This window comes from Xenopus tropicalis, chromosome 6 (genome assembly GCF_000004195.4).
Source record: "Xenopus tropicalis strain Nigerian chromosome 6, UCB_Xtro_10.0, whole genome shotgun sequence".
NCBI classification, from domain to species: domain Eukaryota; kingdom Metazoa; phylum Chordata; class Amphibia; order Anura; family Pipidae; genus Xenopus; species Xenopus tropicalis.
Window position 1 is genome coordinate 96,357,938 of NC_030682.2, and position 18,276 is coordinate 96,376,213.

The window sequence follows — 18,276 nt, forward strand, 5'->3', positions numbered from 1 at the left end:
AAACAATGCTTCTGTATCAGCCTAAGGTCATCAAAGTCCTTTGCTATTGATGATATATGACTTTGAAAATGCTCTCCATCTTTGTTTCTGCTGATTTATAGCACATGCTCTAAGCTGCTTTCAGTTGCCTGAGCTTAGGGACCGTCCCATACAAATATATTATATAAAATAAAAGGCTAATTAGTAATTAATTCAGATTCATGTTACATGTGAGTGTAGAAACCAGTATATTCTGCATCTTAATTAAATTGTTACATTGCAGCATTAGTTACTATGACAAATGTGACTACACTTTCCTTTGCTAATGATTTAATAACTTTTGATGATCACTAGTCATAGCAGCAACAGCTACCCAGAGCATGGTCAGTGTCAGTGGCACACGTTGTTAGAGTTTATAAACCTCTGAGATTGTACAATAAATTCAGTATATTAAATACCGCATTCATAGTCTCATTATTTTTTAGGTTTTTAGGCTTTAGTTCTCCTTTAAGCATAAATTACACGTTTAAATTCTTATCTGGAGAGTGGTTGCCATATAACAAATTAATTTGGTCACTGTTCTGCTGCAAATCTTGAAGGAGATGGAAAGGTAGAAATCACTGAGGGTGACAAATGTTAGCTACCTCCCTGTGAGTGTAATTGCTTACCTAAAACCCCGAACCAGCAATGACTGCTCATTTGTACAGGCACCAAAGCAAATAAAAAAGGTTCTCTAGTTTGCCACTTTGCCACATACAGTATTATTTGTTTTTAGATTATCAAGTGCCTGAGAGAATTATACTCAAGAACAAATTATAGCTTCAGCTGTTATGCAGTTAAAGGGATAGCAAGGTCTAAAATGTTTTTATTACATTTCTATGCAGATCTAATCAGTGCTGTTCATAGAAAATACATAAAAACAGCTGTACAGTGAAGGCGTTTGCTTTGCCTTGCAAAACTTTCTAAATGACTTCCACTCAGCCAATTAATACTGTGAAGATATCATCATCTGGCTGTGATGCAAACACTGGGTTTTAGGCTAAGGCTAATTCCACATGTAGCGTATGTAGCATTCTTTCAGCAATTCGAAAACTGCTTGCCGAGAATATGCTACATATGCTTAAAAATCCTCCTACCTGTGCCTGCACCCGAATTAAATACGCTCAGGTGCAGGCACATGTAGCCGATATACTGTACACAGGCTAATGCCACATGGGGCGTATTCTCTGCAAGCTGAAAAACGCTTGCCGAGAATACGCTCCGTGTGGCATTAGCCTTATAAAGGATCTTGGACCACTGTGGTCCAAATACACAGGCTCGGACCTAGGGCAACACAAATTTGAATGGCCGCGCATGCATGCCGGGGGGGCGCTAATGGGGGGCGGCCTTGGGGCGCCTGGATTTTAAATCCGACGCTGCAAATACAGAGTAGACATAGGAAGAGTTTCAGCCACCTCAAAAATGAGCAAGAGGTTTGTACTCTATGGGCACCAGGAAGCATTGAATCCGCCCGGGTGCAGGCAAACGCAGACGATATCTACCAACAAACACAAGATTTGGCATGGATTCAATGCTTCTGGGTGCAGGTATAACGAGAAGATTTTTTAAGTGTCAGGGGTGTGTTGTCAGCCTGTGCTTATTCTCAGGCTGACAATACGCCCTGTGTGCCCTTGCCCATTCATAGAACCCTATCTGATTACACTGAAAGATGTATATTATCCCATGCTGCCTACATTTATCACTCCTTATACAGAATCATTTGAATTTCAGCAACTGTTCAGTAGATCTTTAGCTCCAGAAGAGATACATGCTCCCTGCACATCAACAAAATGTAAGACACCAAAACAACTAACATGCATTTTTTTGTGTGTAAATAGTATAAATAAGTAACTCTTTAATACTCTGTTTAATACACAGTTGGGATAAGGTCCATGCCCCAAAGAGCTTACAATGTACAAGTGTGGGACTTATTATACAGAATTATTGGGACCTGGGGTTTTCAAGATCAAGGCTGTTTCCACACTTTGGATGACCAAAAAAAAAATTACCACCAGGATGGTTCTCCTACCAATATGGACCAAAGCTCATAAGCAAGATGTGGGTCTCTTCATGTCAGTAAATTCAGAGACACCAGGCTTGAATATGTTACTTAGTGAGACTGCAAGATAGCCTGTCTTTCTTGGCTGTGGGAGTTTACTTTGTAAAGCCTTGTGCATATAAATAACACATTTTCTTCTGCTGCTCTTGCCTCTCACTAGGTCATTCAGTTAAATTTAGGGGACAAAATAAAACGAAAACAAAATTAAAAAAATTGATTTAACACTGATTTATCTTGCAAAAACAGAAAATTTTATTGATCAACAAAGAAAGCAAATGTGACAGCACCATAACACATGCACCTTTAGTATTATTGGATAGTAAGTTGATCACAGTACTCTAAAAGCTTTGCAACATTTACAGAAATCTAAGTAATTAAGAACATTGTTTCTGGCTGAAATAATTTTTCCGTTTTTGTGAGCATTTCATTTGAAAGAAAACAGTTTTAAAATATAAATTTTACAAACACATTGTCTGGACCATCAGTGGCTTGTCAAATGTTCCAAACATTTCTGCAATATTCATGCATATGTATATATATGCTTCCATCAATCATCACTGAGACACAGATCGTTAGTAGAACATGGCTACTTTCAAACCAATATGTTCTGACAGGAAAAGGAAGTGGGAATAACGGCCTGAAATGCCATCACGGGTGTGGTTTTAGACCAAGGCACAGCGCCAGTTCAGACTTCTGAATTTTCCCATCCTTGTTGACATCACAATGGTTTAGTAGAATCTGACGGAATTTATCAAGGTCAACGCCACTGATGCTTGGCTACAGGAAACAATTACATGTTATTGGTTGTTTAAGAAATAAACATTTGTTAAATTAAACTAGGAAAATATACACTTTATTGGATGTAAAAATGTCTGTCCCTAACCCTAAACTGTTCTAGTTTTTTCATCTAAAAAAATCTCTTATGAAAGCCAATGACAATGGCTTCATTTTTAGATCCAGCAGAGATACATTCTCCCCACACATACTAAAAATCTTTATTATCATCAAATACAAGACACTCTTGTCTTGAGAGGAAACTTCCGTGATTTCTGGAAATCGTGGCGCCGCATATGCCATCCCACCGGCAATTTACAGTCAAGCAGGTGGGATGGCATATCGGGGAGATTAGTCGCCCACAACAAGGGTGATTTGTTGCGGGCGACTAATCTCCCTGTCTGCCACGGCCCTTAAAGTGTTATTGGAAATCCAATTAAGGGTTCAGGTCTGAATTACAATTGAGGGGTGGGCATGAACTAATGGTCCTTTCCCACAAACTCTGTTTTTTTAGAGTCGTATAAGACAATGGTAAATACTTGTGATAATGTAATTAATGGTGAAAAGTGTCTAGTAACCAACCAGCAGGCAGCATTTACTGGTTAGCTGTTTAAAACCACACATCTAATTTGTTTCTATGGCCTGCTAAATAAGGGCAAATTTAGATTTCTTATTACAGTAACCCATATATGCCCCTTTAATTATATTTTTTTCATATTTATATAAAATAATTTAGCAAATATATGGCAGATATATGTTGTCCACTTATGAGCATTCTTCTTCTTCTTTACTGGTCCTATGTCTATATGGAATAAAATGTGGCATGGTCCTTGGGTCTAAAGTTTTCTTTGTGTTATTCTCATTCACTGAACTGTGTGTGTTAGTTTTATAGGCAAAAACAAACAGTTTCTCATTTTAATAATACCATTCCTTTAAACATATCCATATACATGTCCTTATTAGATCTAAAAGATCTATTTTTGTTAAATTAGTTATCTACATGAATCATGGCAGTTTCTCTGTTGTTTCTCTAATGGTATGTGAATGTGTTTGTGATAGGAACCATGCGCAACTGGCTCAGCCCTACTCACCTTCACAAGTTCCATCATATCTTTAACAAACCCGTCCACTTCTGGGCCCTCTAATGCTCCTGTTTTACTCTGCAAAAGTACCAACGCATCTTTGTTACTCACATAAACTTTGACAACTGGAAGATTTAGGGGTACATTTAAATAAAAAAAGTTATTAACAAAAAACTAAGTACAATGTGAAACATTTAGTTTTAATATACTATTTTTATATATGTGGCTCCTGCAATGTATACAAAATCCATGACTTTTATACTAACTGAGCTGCAGATAATAGATGCGATTTGATACTTACAACATCGTAATGTGCAAAGATGGTTTCAAAGTCTCTCTTTCTTTCATCTTGGCTACTTGCCTAAAAGAGAATCACAAATCAATAGCTACATAAGCAGACTGAGCACTAAGTGATCTAAGCGTTTAAATAAAAAAACTTTTTAAATAAAAGGAAATAATGAATGCAGAATTTTACAGCTAAAGTGTAGAGGCTGGCCTGATCAATACTAACTCCTATGTAATAAAAGGCACTAAGTTTGCCCAGGAGCAGTAACCTATAGCCACCAATAAGATGTTTGCTTTAAAACAGGTGACATAGTAACATAGTAAGTTAGGTTAAAAAAAGACGTAGGTCCATCACGTTCAACCATAATGCCTATATATAACCTGCCTAACTGCTAGTTGATCCAGAGGAAGGCAAAAAAAACCCATCTGAAGCCTCTCTAATTTGCCGCAGAGGGGAAAAAATTCCTTCCTGACTCCAAGATGGCAATCAGATCAGTCCCTGGATCAACTTGTACTGAGAGCTATCTCCCATAACCCTGTATTCCCTCACTTGTACTGAGAGCTATCTCCCATAACCCTGTATTCCCTCACTTGTACTGAGAGCTATCTCCCCTACCCCTGTATTCCCTCACTTGTACTGAGAGCTATCTCCCATAACCCTGTATTCCCTCACTTGTACTGAGAGCTATCTCCCATACCCCTGTATTCCCTCACTTGTACTGAGAGCTATCTCCCATACCCCTGTATTCCCTCACTTGTACTGAGAGCTATCTCCCATAACCCTGTATTCCCTCACTTGTACTGAGAGCTATCTCCCATACCCCTGTATTCCCTCACTTGTACTGAGAGCTATCTCCCATAACCCTGTATTCCCTCACTTGTACTGAGAGCTATCTCCCATACCCCTGTATTCCCTCACTTGTACTGAGAGCTATCTCCCCTACCCCTGTATTCCCTCACTTGTACTGAGAGCTATCTCCCATAACCCTGTATTCCCTCACTTGTACTGAGAGCTATCTCCCCTACCCCTGTATTCCCTCACTTGTACTGAGAGCTATCTCCCATAACCCTGTATTCCCTCACTTGTACTGAGAGCTATCTCCCATAACCCTGTATTCCCTCACTTGTACTGAGAGCTATCTCCCCTACCCCTGTATTCCCTCACTTGTACTGAGAGCTATCTCCCATAACCCTGTATTCCCTCACTTGCTAAGAATCCATCCAGCCCCTTCTTAAAGTTATATAATGTATCAGCCAGCACAACTGATTTGGGGAGGGAATTCCACAACTTCACAGCTCTCACAGTAAAAAATCCTTTCCAAATATTTAAATGGAACCTCCCTTCTTATAAACAGAGTGGGTGCCCTTGTGTCCGTTGGAAGGACCTACTGGTAAATAAAACATTAGAAAGGTTATTATATGATCCCCTTATATATTTATACATAGTCATTATCATGTCACCCCTTAAGCGCCTCTTCTCCAGTGTAAACAGACCCTACTTGGCCAGTCTTTCTTCATAACTGAGACTTTCCATACCCTTTACCAGCTTAGTTGCCCTTCTCTGGACCCTCTCTAATTCAATAGACCAGTAAATGCTTCCTGCTGATTGGCTGCTATGGGTTACTGCTTATGACCAACCTTAGTGTCTTATTACATAACCTCATAAGAACCTAAAATAGTTATTAGACAATAAGTTGGCATTAGTGTATCCAGCTTATGCTACTAAGCTTGAAGTATGTCCAAGTATAGCCAAAAATAGCAACTCACCAACCCTCTATATTGAAGCCTAATGCTCATGATAACTATTTATTCTGATGTATGAAGTTGTTGTTGCTTGTGGGATGCATTAATACAGGTTATTTTGAGGAGTTATTGTATAAGATTCCCAAAATACCTATAGACTGTCAAAACAAAAATCATAATCACAGCAGAAACAAGTTTCCACACTGAAACGACTGCCATACTGAAAATTTATATACCTGGTGCTGAAGAAAAGACAAATGCAGTTCAACACATTAATATGCAGCTTATTTTAATGTACATAACATGTTTTGGGCATCATGGGTCCATTCTAAGGGCCTGTTATGCCCTAAACGTCACATTTAACTAGGAATAATCTGCACAGTAAATGGCCAAAATGAGATTATTATTTTTGTCTCTTTCTGATTTATAAAGTATTTTGTTGTCTGGGTGCCAGGATGGAGCATATTAAGGAATGGCTAAAGCTGGCTGAAAAGGTATTGCAAGGTACACTGAAAAATAAGAATATCTACTAAGAAAGAGGTATGCTATTGTGGTGCAAACTCAATGGCGATGGTCTAAAATTGAACTACTTCTGGTTTTTATGCACTCAATAAAAACAAATCAACAGTCCATTATACAGCCATCTGTATAATGAGCTGCTCTTTATTTTAAAGCTTAACAGGCTGTATCTGAAGGAGGGGGTTGTTTATACAGAGGGCTTCTCAGTGTATTTTGATTGTGCTTGAAAGGACTGGACTATAATATAACTATATTTTCAGGTTCAGATTTTTGTTTGCAAGAAATAACAAAAATCCATACATATATCCTAATTAAAACAATAGCAAAAAAGTATGCTCAGCAATTTCCCTATGCACAAACCTAAAAATGAAAAGGGTTTTAAAGGAGAAGGAAAAGTTAAAACTAATTAAGTAAATACAGCCATGAACATTGCAGTTGTTTGTATTGTGTGCACATGGGCTTCGGTATTATTAGACTTCTTTCTCTTAATTCAAAGAACCAGGGCACGGGCATGAGCCTGTGCAGCTTACTTATCCCTCCCCATCCTTCTCACTCCTCCCCCCCGTTCTGTAATCTGAGGCCAGAGCTAGGAGAAGGAGAAGGAAGGTATGTCACATCAAGCTAAAATGGCAGCTTCTATCTTAAACCAACAGACAGATTCTAGGGCTGTTTATTCAGGTATAGTAAGGGTAATATTCCACAGGGAGATTAGTTGCTACAGCATAAAGTCTTTTCACTGGCAATAAAAGGAATTGCTGGTGGAAAGGACTATGCATCATTTTGTTTTCCGAAATCGTGTGAAGTTGCCTGCAGAAGGCTGTTGCTACCTGGCATTATAATACAGTTCTAAATGCAACTTTGGCCTGGGGATGCCTTGACCCTTTTCAAAGGCTGGCATCAGCCATCATTTAGTGAAATGAATACATAGCAATGTTTACTTCTATGTGTGTGTGTGTGTGTATTATTCTAGTCCTATATCCATAAGTAAATTATTATCTACCCTTTGTAGCTAGAAATACATTATTGATCTTCTTGAGCAAATATCAGTATGACTATGGACTTTTTGTCTCCAGGAAACACTGCTGGGGTATAAACAGGGAAGGCAGGTATTGATGTTAATAATGAACAATCTATGTAGTGTGGTGCATATACAAATAGATGACAAAGATAACTACATCTCCTTTATCAACAAAGTACCTGCTGAAGGCAAACAAAATTGTTTGTTCTGCATATAAAAGCATATCAGTAGATGACCAGGAAAAGTTTTCAGGACCTGAACTGATCTAAACTCAGCTATTTCTAACATTCACAAAATTGAATTTAGAGTTTCTGAAGGAAGGAAAAATTCATATTAATCTAAGTAGGTTCATCATTTTACAGTAAAGCAGTGTAACTTTTAAACGTGCTTGCTTTCAAAATATTATTTATCTCAAATTAACTTTTTATTTCCATGAAAAAATCCTCTTAAAAGTGTCACTATACTTTTAGACAAGTGGCACCTGACAGACCTGCTGGCAGAGGATCCGTTATGTGTGCCTTTAGCCCTTAGGACAGGAAAATATTTTGCTGACATACTTTGTATATTCCTTCAGCACAGGCAATTAAAAAAACCTTGGGTTTCCGCCGGTGACGCTACCTTTCTTTAAACCTTCTTAAAGGTTCCATATATCCCACTGGAAATGGGAATATGAAACCCGAATACATCACTTAGCATCCCCATGAGGAAAGCAGGGTGATGGCTTGACCCTGTCTACAATATGTGGTAGATTTCCCCAAGTGGATTATGTCCAATGATGTAACTAACGTAAACCAAAGACCTGTGCCAATTCATTCCAATAAAATGATGGAGTATACCTGTTTTTGCAATTTGCACCCTGCATTCTGTGTTATAAATGAGCATTATAGTCTATGTAGATTTTGCAAAGACTTCTGATACAATACAGATTAAATGTCTGCTTTCGATATTTAGGTCTATTGAGCTTTATGGTGTTGTTTATACATTCTGTAAATAGAAATCTACCTGAACCTTTAGCCATTTCTCGAAGTGAGGTATAGTGGGATTCTGTATTGAATCCACTTAAAATCTGTATTTTTTATAACTCTTTATCATTTTTTTAACAGCACAACACAGCACAATGTTGATATAGTAGACAGAGTGGAAAGACGTTACCAAAGTGCAACAAAAAATTTTAATATTACAAATCAAAGAAGAGAATAAAGCAAGCAAATGACAGTTAAAATTGTCGTAGCTGAACAAACATTATTGTGAGAGGTATTTTAGATGTTATGTCTCAGGGTTGATAAAATTTGACCAAAATTTAGATACAGACTAAAGGCCCGATTCTATGGGCACTACTGACGGGTCTGCCTGACCGATATATGGCCTGAAATTGGGCAGATCTCGATCGGGCAGGTTAAAAACTCTAGTCGGATCGGCTCATTGATGCGGTCCCTGAACCGACTTTTCCTATACTCGTCGTTGGCCCCAGGGCCAAACGATTGAATTATCCTGGATTCTCCCGATATCGCCCACCCGTAGGTGGGGATATCGGGAGAAGATCCGGCCGCTTGGCGACATCGCCAAGCGAGCGGATCGGCCCATGTATGGGGACCTTAAGAGGGGATCTCAGTTGAAAGGTAATTATCCCATGGTAGCCAAATGCTATTATGTAGGTCTAGTTTATCATTTAAGAGAATTTAGAGAGAGTGCATTAATTGGATACATTTAAGTACCACTGTTAAAGAGAGGGAGGGAGCTAGCCAATGTAGAGCTATTACCCAGCCTGTAGCTGCAAGTATCTGAGCTACTAATATCTGTTGCTCCGGGAGCAGGTTAGGGTGATGGAGTAGCACAATGCTATTTCTATTTTAAGTTGGATAAGTTGGATCAGTTGGATGAGCATCCAGCTTGTCCTTAGAATTTACTAGGGAAGCAGATGGAATTTGATGAAAATATGTCTTTTTTCAACTTTAGCTACTATTTAACAACAAATATTTCAGAACGGGAAAAACACAGCTGTGATAATGGGATACAAATAAAAGCCAGATTTGTTTAATAGCATAGTGATAGACTGAGGAACATTCAGTATTTGGAACATATGCTGTGACATTCAAGTTAGAAAACAAGGGCAACTTGCCATGTGTATTCTTGGCCAAAATACAGAGGAATAAAAGAACAGAACTCCATTAAACTAAATTGGTCTGACCACATATGGTGTGATATGAACAAAAGAGAATACATTTTGTGCAAAATCATTTTTCATATGTTAAAAATACACAACTTTCATAATATTTCTGAAATGATTATAATTTGTTAATATGACATAATAATATTACACCAGAATTTCTCCACATCCACCTAATTCTTTGGCTTGCATTCAGCATGTTGTTCCTTGTCCTATGTAGCTGTATTGTCATGAAAATAACAGGGGTCGATTTACAAACATAGGTTTTAACTTGCCAATATTACAAAAGGCAACTGAACTTGGGCAAGTTAACACCTACGGCCTGATTTATTTATTTACTGGTTGCGTTTTGCTATGATTTGTGTAAATTAGAGAAAAAACTGCAATAGAAACAAATAATAAATCAGCCCCCTTGCTTACTAAAATCAGTCCTGTATTCTTAACAGTTACTATATTCAGTTACTATATTCTGCTGCATGCTTGCTATTTATTACTCTTAATACTTCATTCTACTCACGTCCATTTTGAACTGAAGAAGGAAATTTTCTTGCAGAGCCAATATCCTTTAAGACAAATGAAATAATCATTATTATTTAAAGCAAATAACAAGTCTAGTTGCTTTAGATTTATTTATACCAGATATACCATGACCTGGATGAATGGAAATCTTCACAGTCATATTATTTAAAGCTCTTTAATTTGCAACTGACTGTATATAAGGGCTCATATGAATATTATGAATGCAACTGCAAGAGCTGCCCTCAAAAAAGTCTCAGCGAGTATTTGCAGGGACTGCCAATGCACTGTGTTGCCTTCTCTAATGAATGCTGCGCAAGGTGCTAGGGAACCCAGTTCCAGGGCTCCACTAGTGGGTTGTGTCAATATCTAATACTGCCTTGTGCCAAATGAAATGTCAGCTAATGCTGTTATTATGCTGTGTAGATTGGCATGCAAATGATAACTGCAAATAATAATTAGCAAATGTTTTGGTGCAATGCACACAAACGTGTTGGACACAGTACTGTATCCCCAACACAAATGTACAAAGATATTAGAACTGACATTGGAGTTACATGTCCTCTATAAAAGCACTCAGTATTCACCTTCATGCTTTAATAGGATTGCCACCTTTTCTGTAAAAAAAACAAGCCGTCTTATATTTTCATGATTTTTCCATATTGAAGGACATGTAAACCCTACATTTTCATAACATGTATATAAGCTGGGAACAACTCCCTCACCCAAACCACCCTAAAAGACATTCCTCTCACAGTGACATTTACATCTGCAAACAGCACATGTGGGCCATAAAGTTCATGCAATAATGAATGCAGGCTTACACAGGCAGAACTTACTTTGATAAATAGCTCTGTTTGATTGTGCCCTGTAACTGAGCTCTAGACAGGAGATGAGGAGTGCACAGCTAGAGCAGGGTTTCTGTAGAAACCAGTAATGCAATCTCTTTATTAGTTGCTAGACTGGTGGGTGTGTGGGGTAATTTGAGTTGAGAAGAACTGAGCATGCTCAGTTAGCCAAGAGCCAAAATCAGTTCCCAATGAAGGGGCAGAGTGGGTTAGAGGAGAAAAAGCAATTCTAAGTGATTAAGGGGATGCTCCAGCTTTACTATTAACCTATGAACAACAGGAGTGCCAAGTATTTAAAGATTTCAAAGTGTTTAGTTCACTGATTCAGTTATTGGGTGGGGGGTTTACATGTCCTTTAATAACAAAATGACCTATATAAATGACAGTACAGGGTAAATGAACCACTATATAATTGATATGTTCTGATGTCATGACACCCACAGCAAAGTCATGTGTGCTACTATCACAGCAGTGCCCAAAGCTGATACACCTAGGGGCTGATTTACTAATCCAAGAATCCGAATCCGAATGAGAAAAATTCGGATTGGAAAATTTTGCGACTTTTTCGTATTTTTTTTGTACTTTTTCATAGCCATTACACATTTGGTGATTTGTCACGACTTTTTAATAGCCATTATGACTTTCGTGAATTGTCGCGACTTTTTCATAGCCATTATGACTTTCGTGAATTGTCGTGACTTTTTCCTAGCCATTATGACTTTCGTGAATTGTCGCGACTTTTTCCTAGCCATTATGACTTTCGTGAATTGTTGCGACTTTTTCGTATTGAGCTCTCAAAAAATTTGCGACAATTCGCGAAAAAGTCGCAAAGTACCGATCATTACGAAAAAACGCATTTGGACGCTTTTCGGACGTTCGTGGATTAGTAAATGTGCCCCCTAGCATCACAAACCGCTGCCCCAGAGAGGTGACACTTGCCATCTAAACAGCTGAGGTTGGCAGTGTTTTTTGGGTCCTGATAACAGTTAACCAATTACATTTTGTTTGTTTTTTTTAGAAATTGTTATTTCTTTTTCTCATTTATGTACAGTTCTTTGTGAAATAGAAGGTTCTATTTTAGCATTTATACATATACGTTTACAGTACAAATGGCAAGGTTACCAGCAATGAAAAACATTTAGTCTGCAGTTGTAAGAACATATCCACTCTACAGTAAATAATGGTCTTTTTTCCACACAAAACAAACAAGGAGCTGTGTCATTAACCTTTTATAATGTTTATTATTCGTCCCTGGCTTCCTACTAGTGCTGACGCAGATACACTGTATAACCCATAAAGAGCCTATTAGAAAATCCTTGTAAAAAACATACTTTGCCAAGTCATTCAGGTCTAGTCGGCCATCTTTATTTTTGTTGAACAGTTTCATCTGTGAATAAAGAAATATGAAAAGATTTTTTTTGTAGTGTAAAAGATTTCAAAATACAGGTGGATAAGTAATTATGGGTAATTCAGGAATTTGCTAAAGCTTCTTTATAAAATAAAATAATTCCTTGTGGCATTTTTGTTTTTCTAGTCTTACATTAAATGAAAGTCTGTCATTTTGCAGGATTGTTTTACTATGGAGCCTGTTTCATCATACGTAACATTCTTTTGATTGTTTGAAAAAAGATAGGTTACTTCCCTGGCCCCTTGCACTGAAGTAGAAGGCTCTACCAGTCTTAGAACATCATCTACTAACATAGAAGCTAAATGCACAGGTGCAGTTTCCAGTTGAAACAAGTCAGCAACAAGCTTTAGGGCCTGGGCACATGGAATGCTTGGTCCACGTCTCTCAGACGCTTTTCTTAGCAGGTACACGGAGTGGAACAGAGCAAAAGTCGGCCCGAAAAACGTGAAAACAGGGGTGTACCTGCTCTCAGGCAGAAGCTAGGGTTACTGCCAGCCTGGTTTTGTCCCTGGCTGTCCGGGTCAATTTATAAAACAGGGCAGGACTCGCTGAGATTGACGCAACGATCGGCCAATTGCTGATTGCCACACCATAGCCCTGCCCAATGATGTCCCAGCCCCACCTATTCCCTGCCCTGTGAATGAGGCCCCGCCTCTTCCCCACCCCTGCAATGTCACAACCTGCCCCCTGCCCGGCGATAAACGCAGGCAGAGATGGCAACTCAAGCGGAAGCTGTACTTTTCAGTGCAGGTACACAGAAAACATTTGATCGGTTGCTATGGATTGCAGCTTAGCACCTAGTTTGGTTTCAGTATCACTCAGGCACCAGTAGTCCTTGAACAGTTAATAATGATTTATTCATGGGAACAGCAGCAAATACACCTGCCACAGTAAATTCTATATTTGTAGAAAATAGTCATGGTCATTTTAATGTATTTTTATGCATTTTCAAGCCCTTTTTATCTTTTTAAATCATGGCAACAAATGCTGAATGACAAGAGCCAAAAACACAAGCAGCATGCATTCTTCTAAATAAAATGTATTAATAAATGAATAAATGTGCCCCTAAGTATACACACTTGAATCCCAGTGTTGTTTTATTACATCTCTCTCACTATCTTGTTCACCTAGTAGACCTAAGGGCACGTTTACTAGAACTCTTTTTATATTTTTTAAAAATTTGAATAAACTCATTTCCACAAATGTCTGACATTTACGTAAAAGTCTTAACTGGAAAAGTCTGTGTGAGAAAAAGTTGCAGAAAAGTTGCAAAACTCTGAATTTTTGTTGTACCGAAAACCATCAACATCAGTAAATCTCAAAAAAATTGCAACTTTTTTAGCGTCTTTTATCGCTAAAAAATCCAAACTGGAAAGAAAAAAATCCGAACATTAGTAAATGGCCCCCCTAGACATGTTATTTCTGCAGGCCACTTGTCCTGACTAAGGCTTCAGGACATACATCCATAATCAGGCCCGGATTAGTGGGAAGGACAAAGTTTAGGGGAGCATGCCACTCAGCCACATCCAAATCCGAAGCACTGGGGTTTTTGTAAGAGTTTTTGAATGTAACACATGCCAATCCCAGTGCTACATAGCTGACAAGAGAAATTTGCACATGTTTGTGTGAAGGGCAGGGGACGGGTGCCAAGAACAGTGATAGGGGCCTAGTGGCCCCCGATATGTAAATCCACAATTGAACATTGGTGTTTATCATTGTTTCAACAGTGTCTAAGACAGCAAATTTTTGTTCATTCTACTAAATGTTTGATTCTCAAGTTATTGCACAGCCATGCAAAATATGTTGGAACTTTATAAATGTATGCTAAAAATAATAATAACAATGAAAGGACAAATAAGAAGAGCAAAAACTATACAATCACATCCTATTCATAGGGATCTATTGTGCAGAATTTCTGGGATGAATCTTGCAAAATGGCATTGGGGGTTAGTGGGCAACTGGGAATGTGCTCAATAGATTTGTTCTGTTTTCCACTCTGGTAAACCCCACATTATCTGCTTGATTGTTATATTTACACTGATACCACATTCACCATGGTAATAGGTTTTATTGGTAGCAAAGTCACAATATTATATTACAGGCATAGGATCCGTTATCCAACAACAGTACCTTGTACTTGATTCCAACGAAGACATAATTAATCATTATTGGGGGCAAAACAATCCTATTGGGTTTAATGTATGTTTAAGGTAATATTGTCATGGAAAACATATTTTTTTTCCAAAACACATCAGTTAATAGAGCTTCTCCAGCAGAATCCTGCATTGAATTCTGTGTTTTAAAAACACAAACTGATTTTTTATGTTTAATTTTGAAATTTCACATGGGGCTACTGATATTCTTCATTTCCCAGGGTGCCACAGCCATGTGACCAGTGCTCTGATAAACTTCAGATACACTTTACTGCTGAACTGAAAGTTGGAGTGATATCACCCCCCTCCCAGCAGCCGATTAGCAGAATAATGGGAAGGGAGCAAGATAGCAGCTCATAGTAGATATCAGAATAGCACTCAATAGTAAGAAATCCAAGTCCGGCTTGGGACTCCTCCAGTTACATGGGAGTAGGGGAATCAATAGGTTACCTGAAAGCAGTTCTAATGTGTAGCGCTGGCTCCTTCTGAAAGCTCAGACTCAGGCACAATGCACTGAGATGGAGCCTACACACCAATATTACAGCTAAAAAATACATTTGTTTGTTCAAGAATACAATTTTAAATGGTAGAGTGAATTATTTGCTATGTAAACAGTGTCATTTAGATATAAAAAGTACACTATAAAAATCATGACCCTTAAATTATTTTATTAGTAGACTTAAAGTATAGAGATCCAAACTATGGAAAGACTCCTTATCTGGATTGAGCATTCTGGATAACAGGTTCCAAATCTGTAATACAATTATGTTCTATTAGGGGCATGACACACAGGAAGATTAGTAGCGCCGCGCCGTGATGGCATTGCGGGGAGATAAGTCGGCCGTGGCGACTACTTACCCCGTGTGTCACGATCCTTACACAACAGCTCTGTTAGAGTTATTACACTAAGCACCATCACCTTTTAACATAAACAATATAATATCAGCACACAGAAAGTTAAAGGCTACAATAGCAGGTACTTGCCATGGTGTCTGTGTACTCGTCCAGTTTGTCACCTGTAATCTGTTTCTTGTGCTGTAGGAACAGATCTTGCAGGAAGTTCTGAAAAAAACAAACACAACTCAAAAGCATTTCCTTGTTTTTCTTGTTGTTGATCCTGTAATAAATTTGTTGTCTTTTTGCTATTTTAAAGGAGATGGAAAGGTCTAATCAATGGGGGGGGGCCCAGATGTTAGGCACCAAGGTAATTGTAATCACTTACCTGATACCCCGAGCTGGTGCTCCTGTTAGCAGAAAACTGCACGCGGTACCTGCGACCAATCAATACTTTTCTTCCTCTGCCTTCACGCCGCTTGCGCATGTACAGTAGAGGGAGAAGCTGAGCTTAAACAAGAAAGTCGCCTTTTCACTCTACTGCGCACAGCCCAGGGTATTAGGTAAGTGATTACCATTGTTGGGTTGGTGCATAACATTTGGTTGGCACCCCACAGGGATTCTAACTTTCCTCCTCCTTCAAGCGACCATTTGCCCCCTTATAAATGCAAGGTGTATGAGACCACTTGGTGGTGAAGGAAAATTTTTAATTTTGTATTTATTTCATATATTCCTTTCTCTGTATATAAGCATACAAGGTCATACACTATAATAGTATAAGGTCAAAATGGCTCAAGTGAATTATGGGACTTGTAGCTCCATCTTCAACTATGCAAACTACCACTGGTACCACGGCCCATTTACCCATAAACACTGCACCACTTGTTCCTGCTTCGGTTGAGCAACGGACTGTTTACTGTAGATAAATATGCATTTAAGCAAGGCTGGCTAAAAGAACAGTGCCCACTCCAGAAGCCCAAAAGCGTGGCAGGAGGGTGGTTTTTGTCACCAATGAGGCCATATGGCCGGAGTGGCACTGGGTAGATCATGGGATTACAATTCCCAAAATTCATTAAAGGTGTAAAAATAGATTGCCAGGGATGGGGCACTGTGCAAAAAAAATAAACCCTGTGGGTTGGACACTGCCCTCCTTGCTATAAATGACCCCTGAGGTCTTTCCAGTTTTGAAAATATTTAAATCTTTTCCTTTCTATTTGTCACCACACCAACATTTCTGTTAAAAGAATCAAAATATATCTAAAAAGATGTAAATATCTGTTTTGTCTTCTCAAAAATAGATAGTTCACCCATTGTTTGCTCTGCTGTAATGAAATCTGTCTGGGTTTTGTTTTTGGTAGGTTACATTTAAATATCATTGTACATTAAACTATGATAAGGGAAATTAAATCAAACAGAGTAGTTCACACGATGGTGGAATTTATATCCCACTTAATCCACTAATAAGAGCTAGTGTTACACCTTTTGTCCATACATAAGGAATGACCCAGCAAACAGACAAAATGAACATCATATTGATTTGGAAATGGCTTTATTCCATGTTGTTCCCTATCCTTCCTCCAAGCCTTTTGAACTCCATTTATTTTCATTTGCTAATGGTAACAAAGAGTACACAAAGCAGACATTAATGGGTCCTTTGGGCAATAGGCTTCTATTCCAAACAAACACATTTATTGCAGTTATTAGGGATGTATTATGTTATACACTATGGTAATGCAGTGTAATATGATTTAACATTACAATAAACACACCTGCTCTAGATCAAATATATCAATACAAATGCTAAACATACACTGATTAGAATCCTATAAAAATCTCTTTTTTTGGTGCTGGATGTACAAAACACATATCCACAGGGGACACAGCGAAAGTGCTTGGCTCTCTTAGAACAATTAGTTTGTTAATCACATGATTAGAATTCTGTTTTTCCTGTTTATTCTGCCTTGATCATGTATAAATTATTTTAATGGCTCATTTACAAATACAAGTACAAAATGCAGGCAGTAAGGAGAAGGCTGGCCAAACACCCTAGCACCCCCTGAAACTGCTTCCTTCACTAAGTTCGGTGCTCGGTGCAGAGTGCAACATTCTCTGGGGCATTTTCTGGACATGCTCTTGCTCCCCTTATCACTTTCACCCCACAGATCAGTAAATGACCCCTGTTGACTTTTCATAAATTAACCCTTTTGTCTTGTAATAAATGCCTTAGGTACATAAACATATATTGCAAGCTTTATGGATCAGGGGCTGCCATCTAACTACTAAGCTTGCATTTGCATTACTAATAAGAACCTACTCACATACAAAAAAATATGGCAGGCAAGCTGGGTCACCTTTTGCCTTTCTTGTGGCTTGACTTAGATTGGACACAATTACCATATGACCATTTATTATTAGTGGCTGCTGTGCTGGTGTAAACTTGTTCATGTTAAAATGCTATAAGCCTGAGCCCTTTGGCAATGTGCCCATTGCAGATATTAGTGTGACTGGGGCACAGGGATCAGCACACTGTGCTGGGCAGGAGGTAAGTAGAGGGATCCCTATGTATTGTGGCTACATCTACTACTTTTTTTAATGCCCATGAAATCACATGAACTACAGGGCATCTAAATGAATGCCCATATCTGGTCAACTAGAGTCCCATAAATATGCAGGCGCAACAAATGCATTATTTACAGACAATTTTACACAGCATTCAAAAGTGTGCAGCTGCTGGTAGAAACCTCCTGGGGCTTACACTTGAGCTGGAGCCATGACCAGAACTGCAACCTGCATTATTACTTTTTCAGACTGTCTAAACAACCCAGACAGCCCAATCTGGAAACTACTGATAC

The 18,276-nt window shown here is 38.5% G+C and overlaps 1 protein-coding gene across 1 annotated transcript in view; it reads right to left on the minus strand.

The window, feature by feature from the left end:
* Positions 1 to 2,305: 2,305 nt before the first annotated feature.
* Positions 2,306 to 18,276, minus strand: part of scgn (secretagogin, EF-hand calcium binding protein) — a 34,057-nt gene continuing 18,086 nt past the window's right edge. The window contains exons 6-11 of the mRNA NM_001079314.1: positions 15,575 to 15,652; positions 12,361 to 12,416; positions 10,183 to 10,228; positions 4,235 to 4,294; positions 3,943 to 4,011; positions 2,306 to 2,854 (exon numbers count right to left, since the gene is read on the minus strand). Coding sequence (NP_001072782.1) covers positions 2,726 to 2,854; positions 3,943 to 4,011; positions 4,235 to 4,294; positions 10,183 to 10,228; positions 12,361 to 12,416; positions 15,575 to 15,652 — 438 coding nt within the window. The 3' untranslated portion in view covers positions 2,306 to 2,725. The remainder of the gene's footprint in view (positions 2,855 to 3,942; positions 4,012 to 4,234; positions 4,295 to 10,182; positions 10,229 to 12,360; positions 12,417 to 15,574; positions 15,653 to 18,276) is intronic.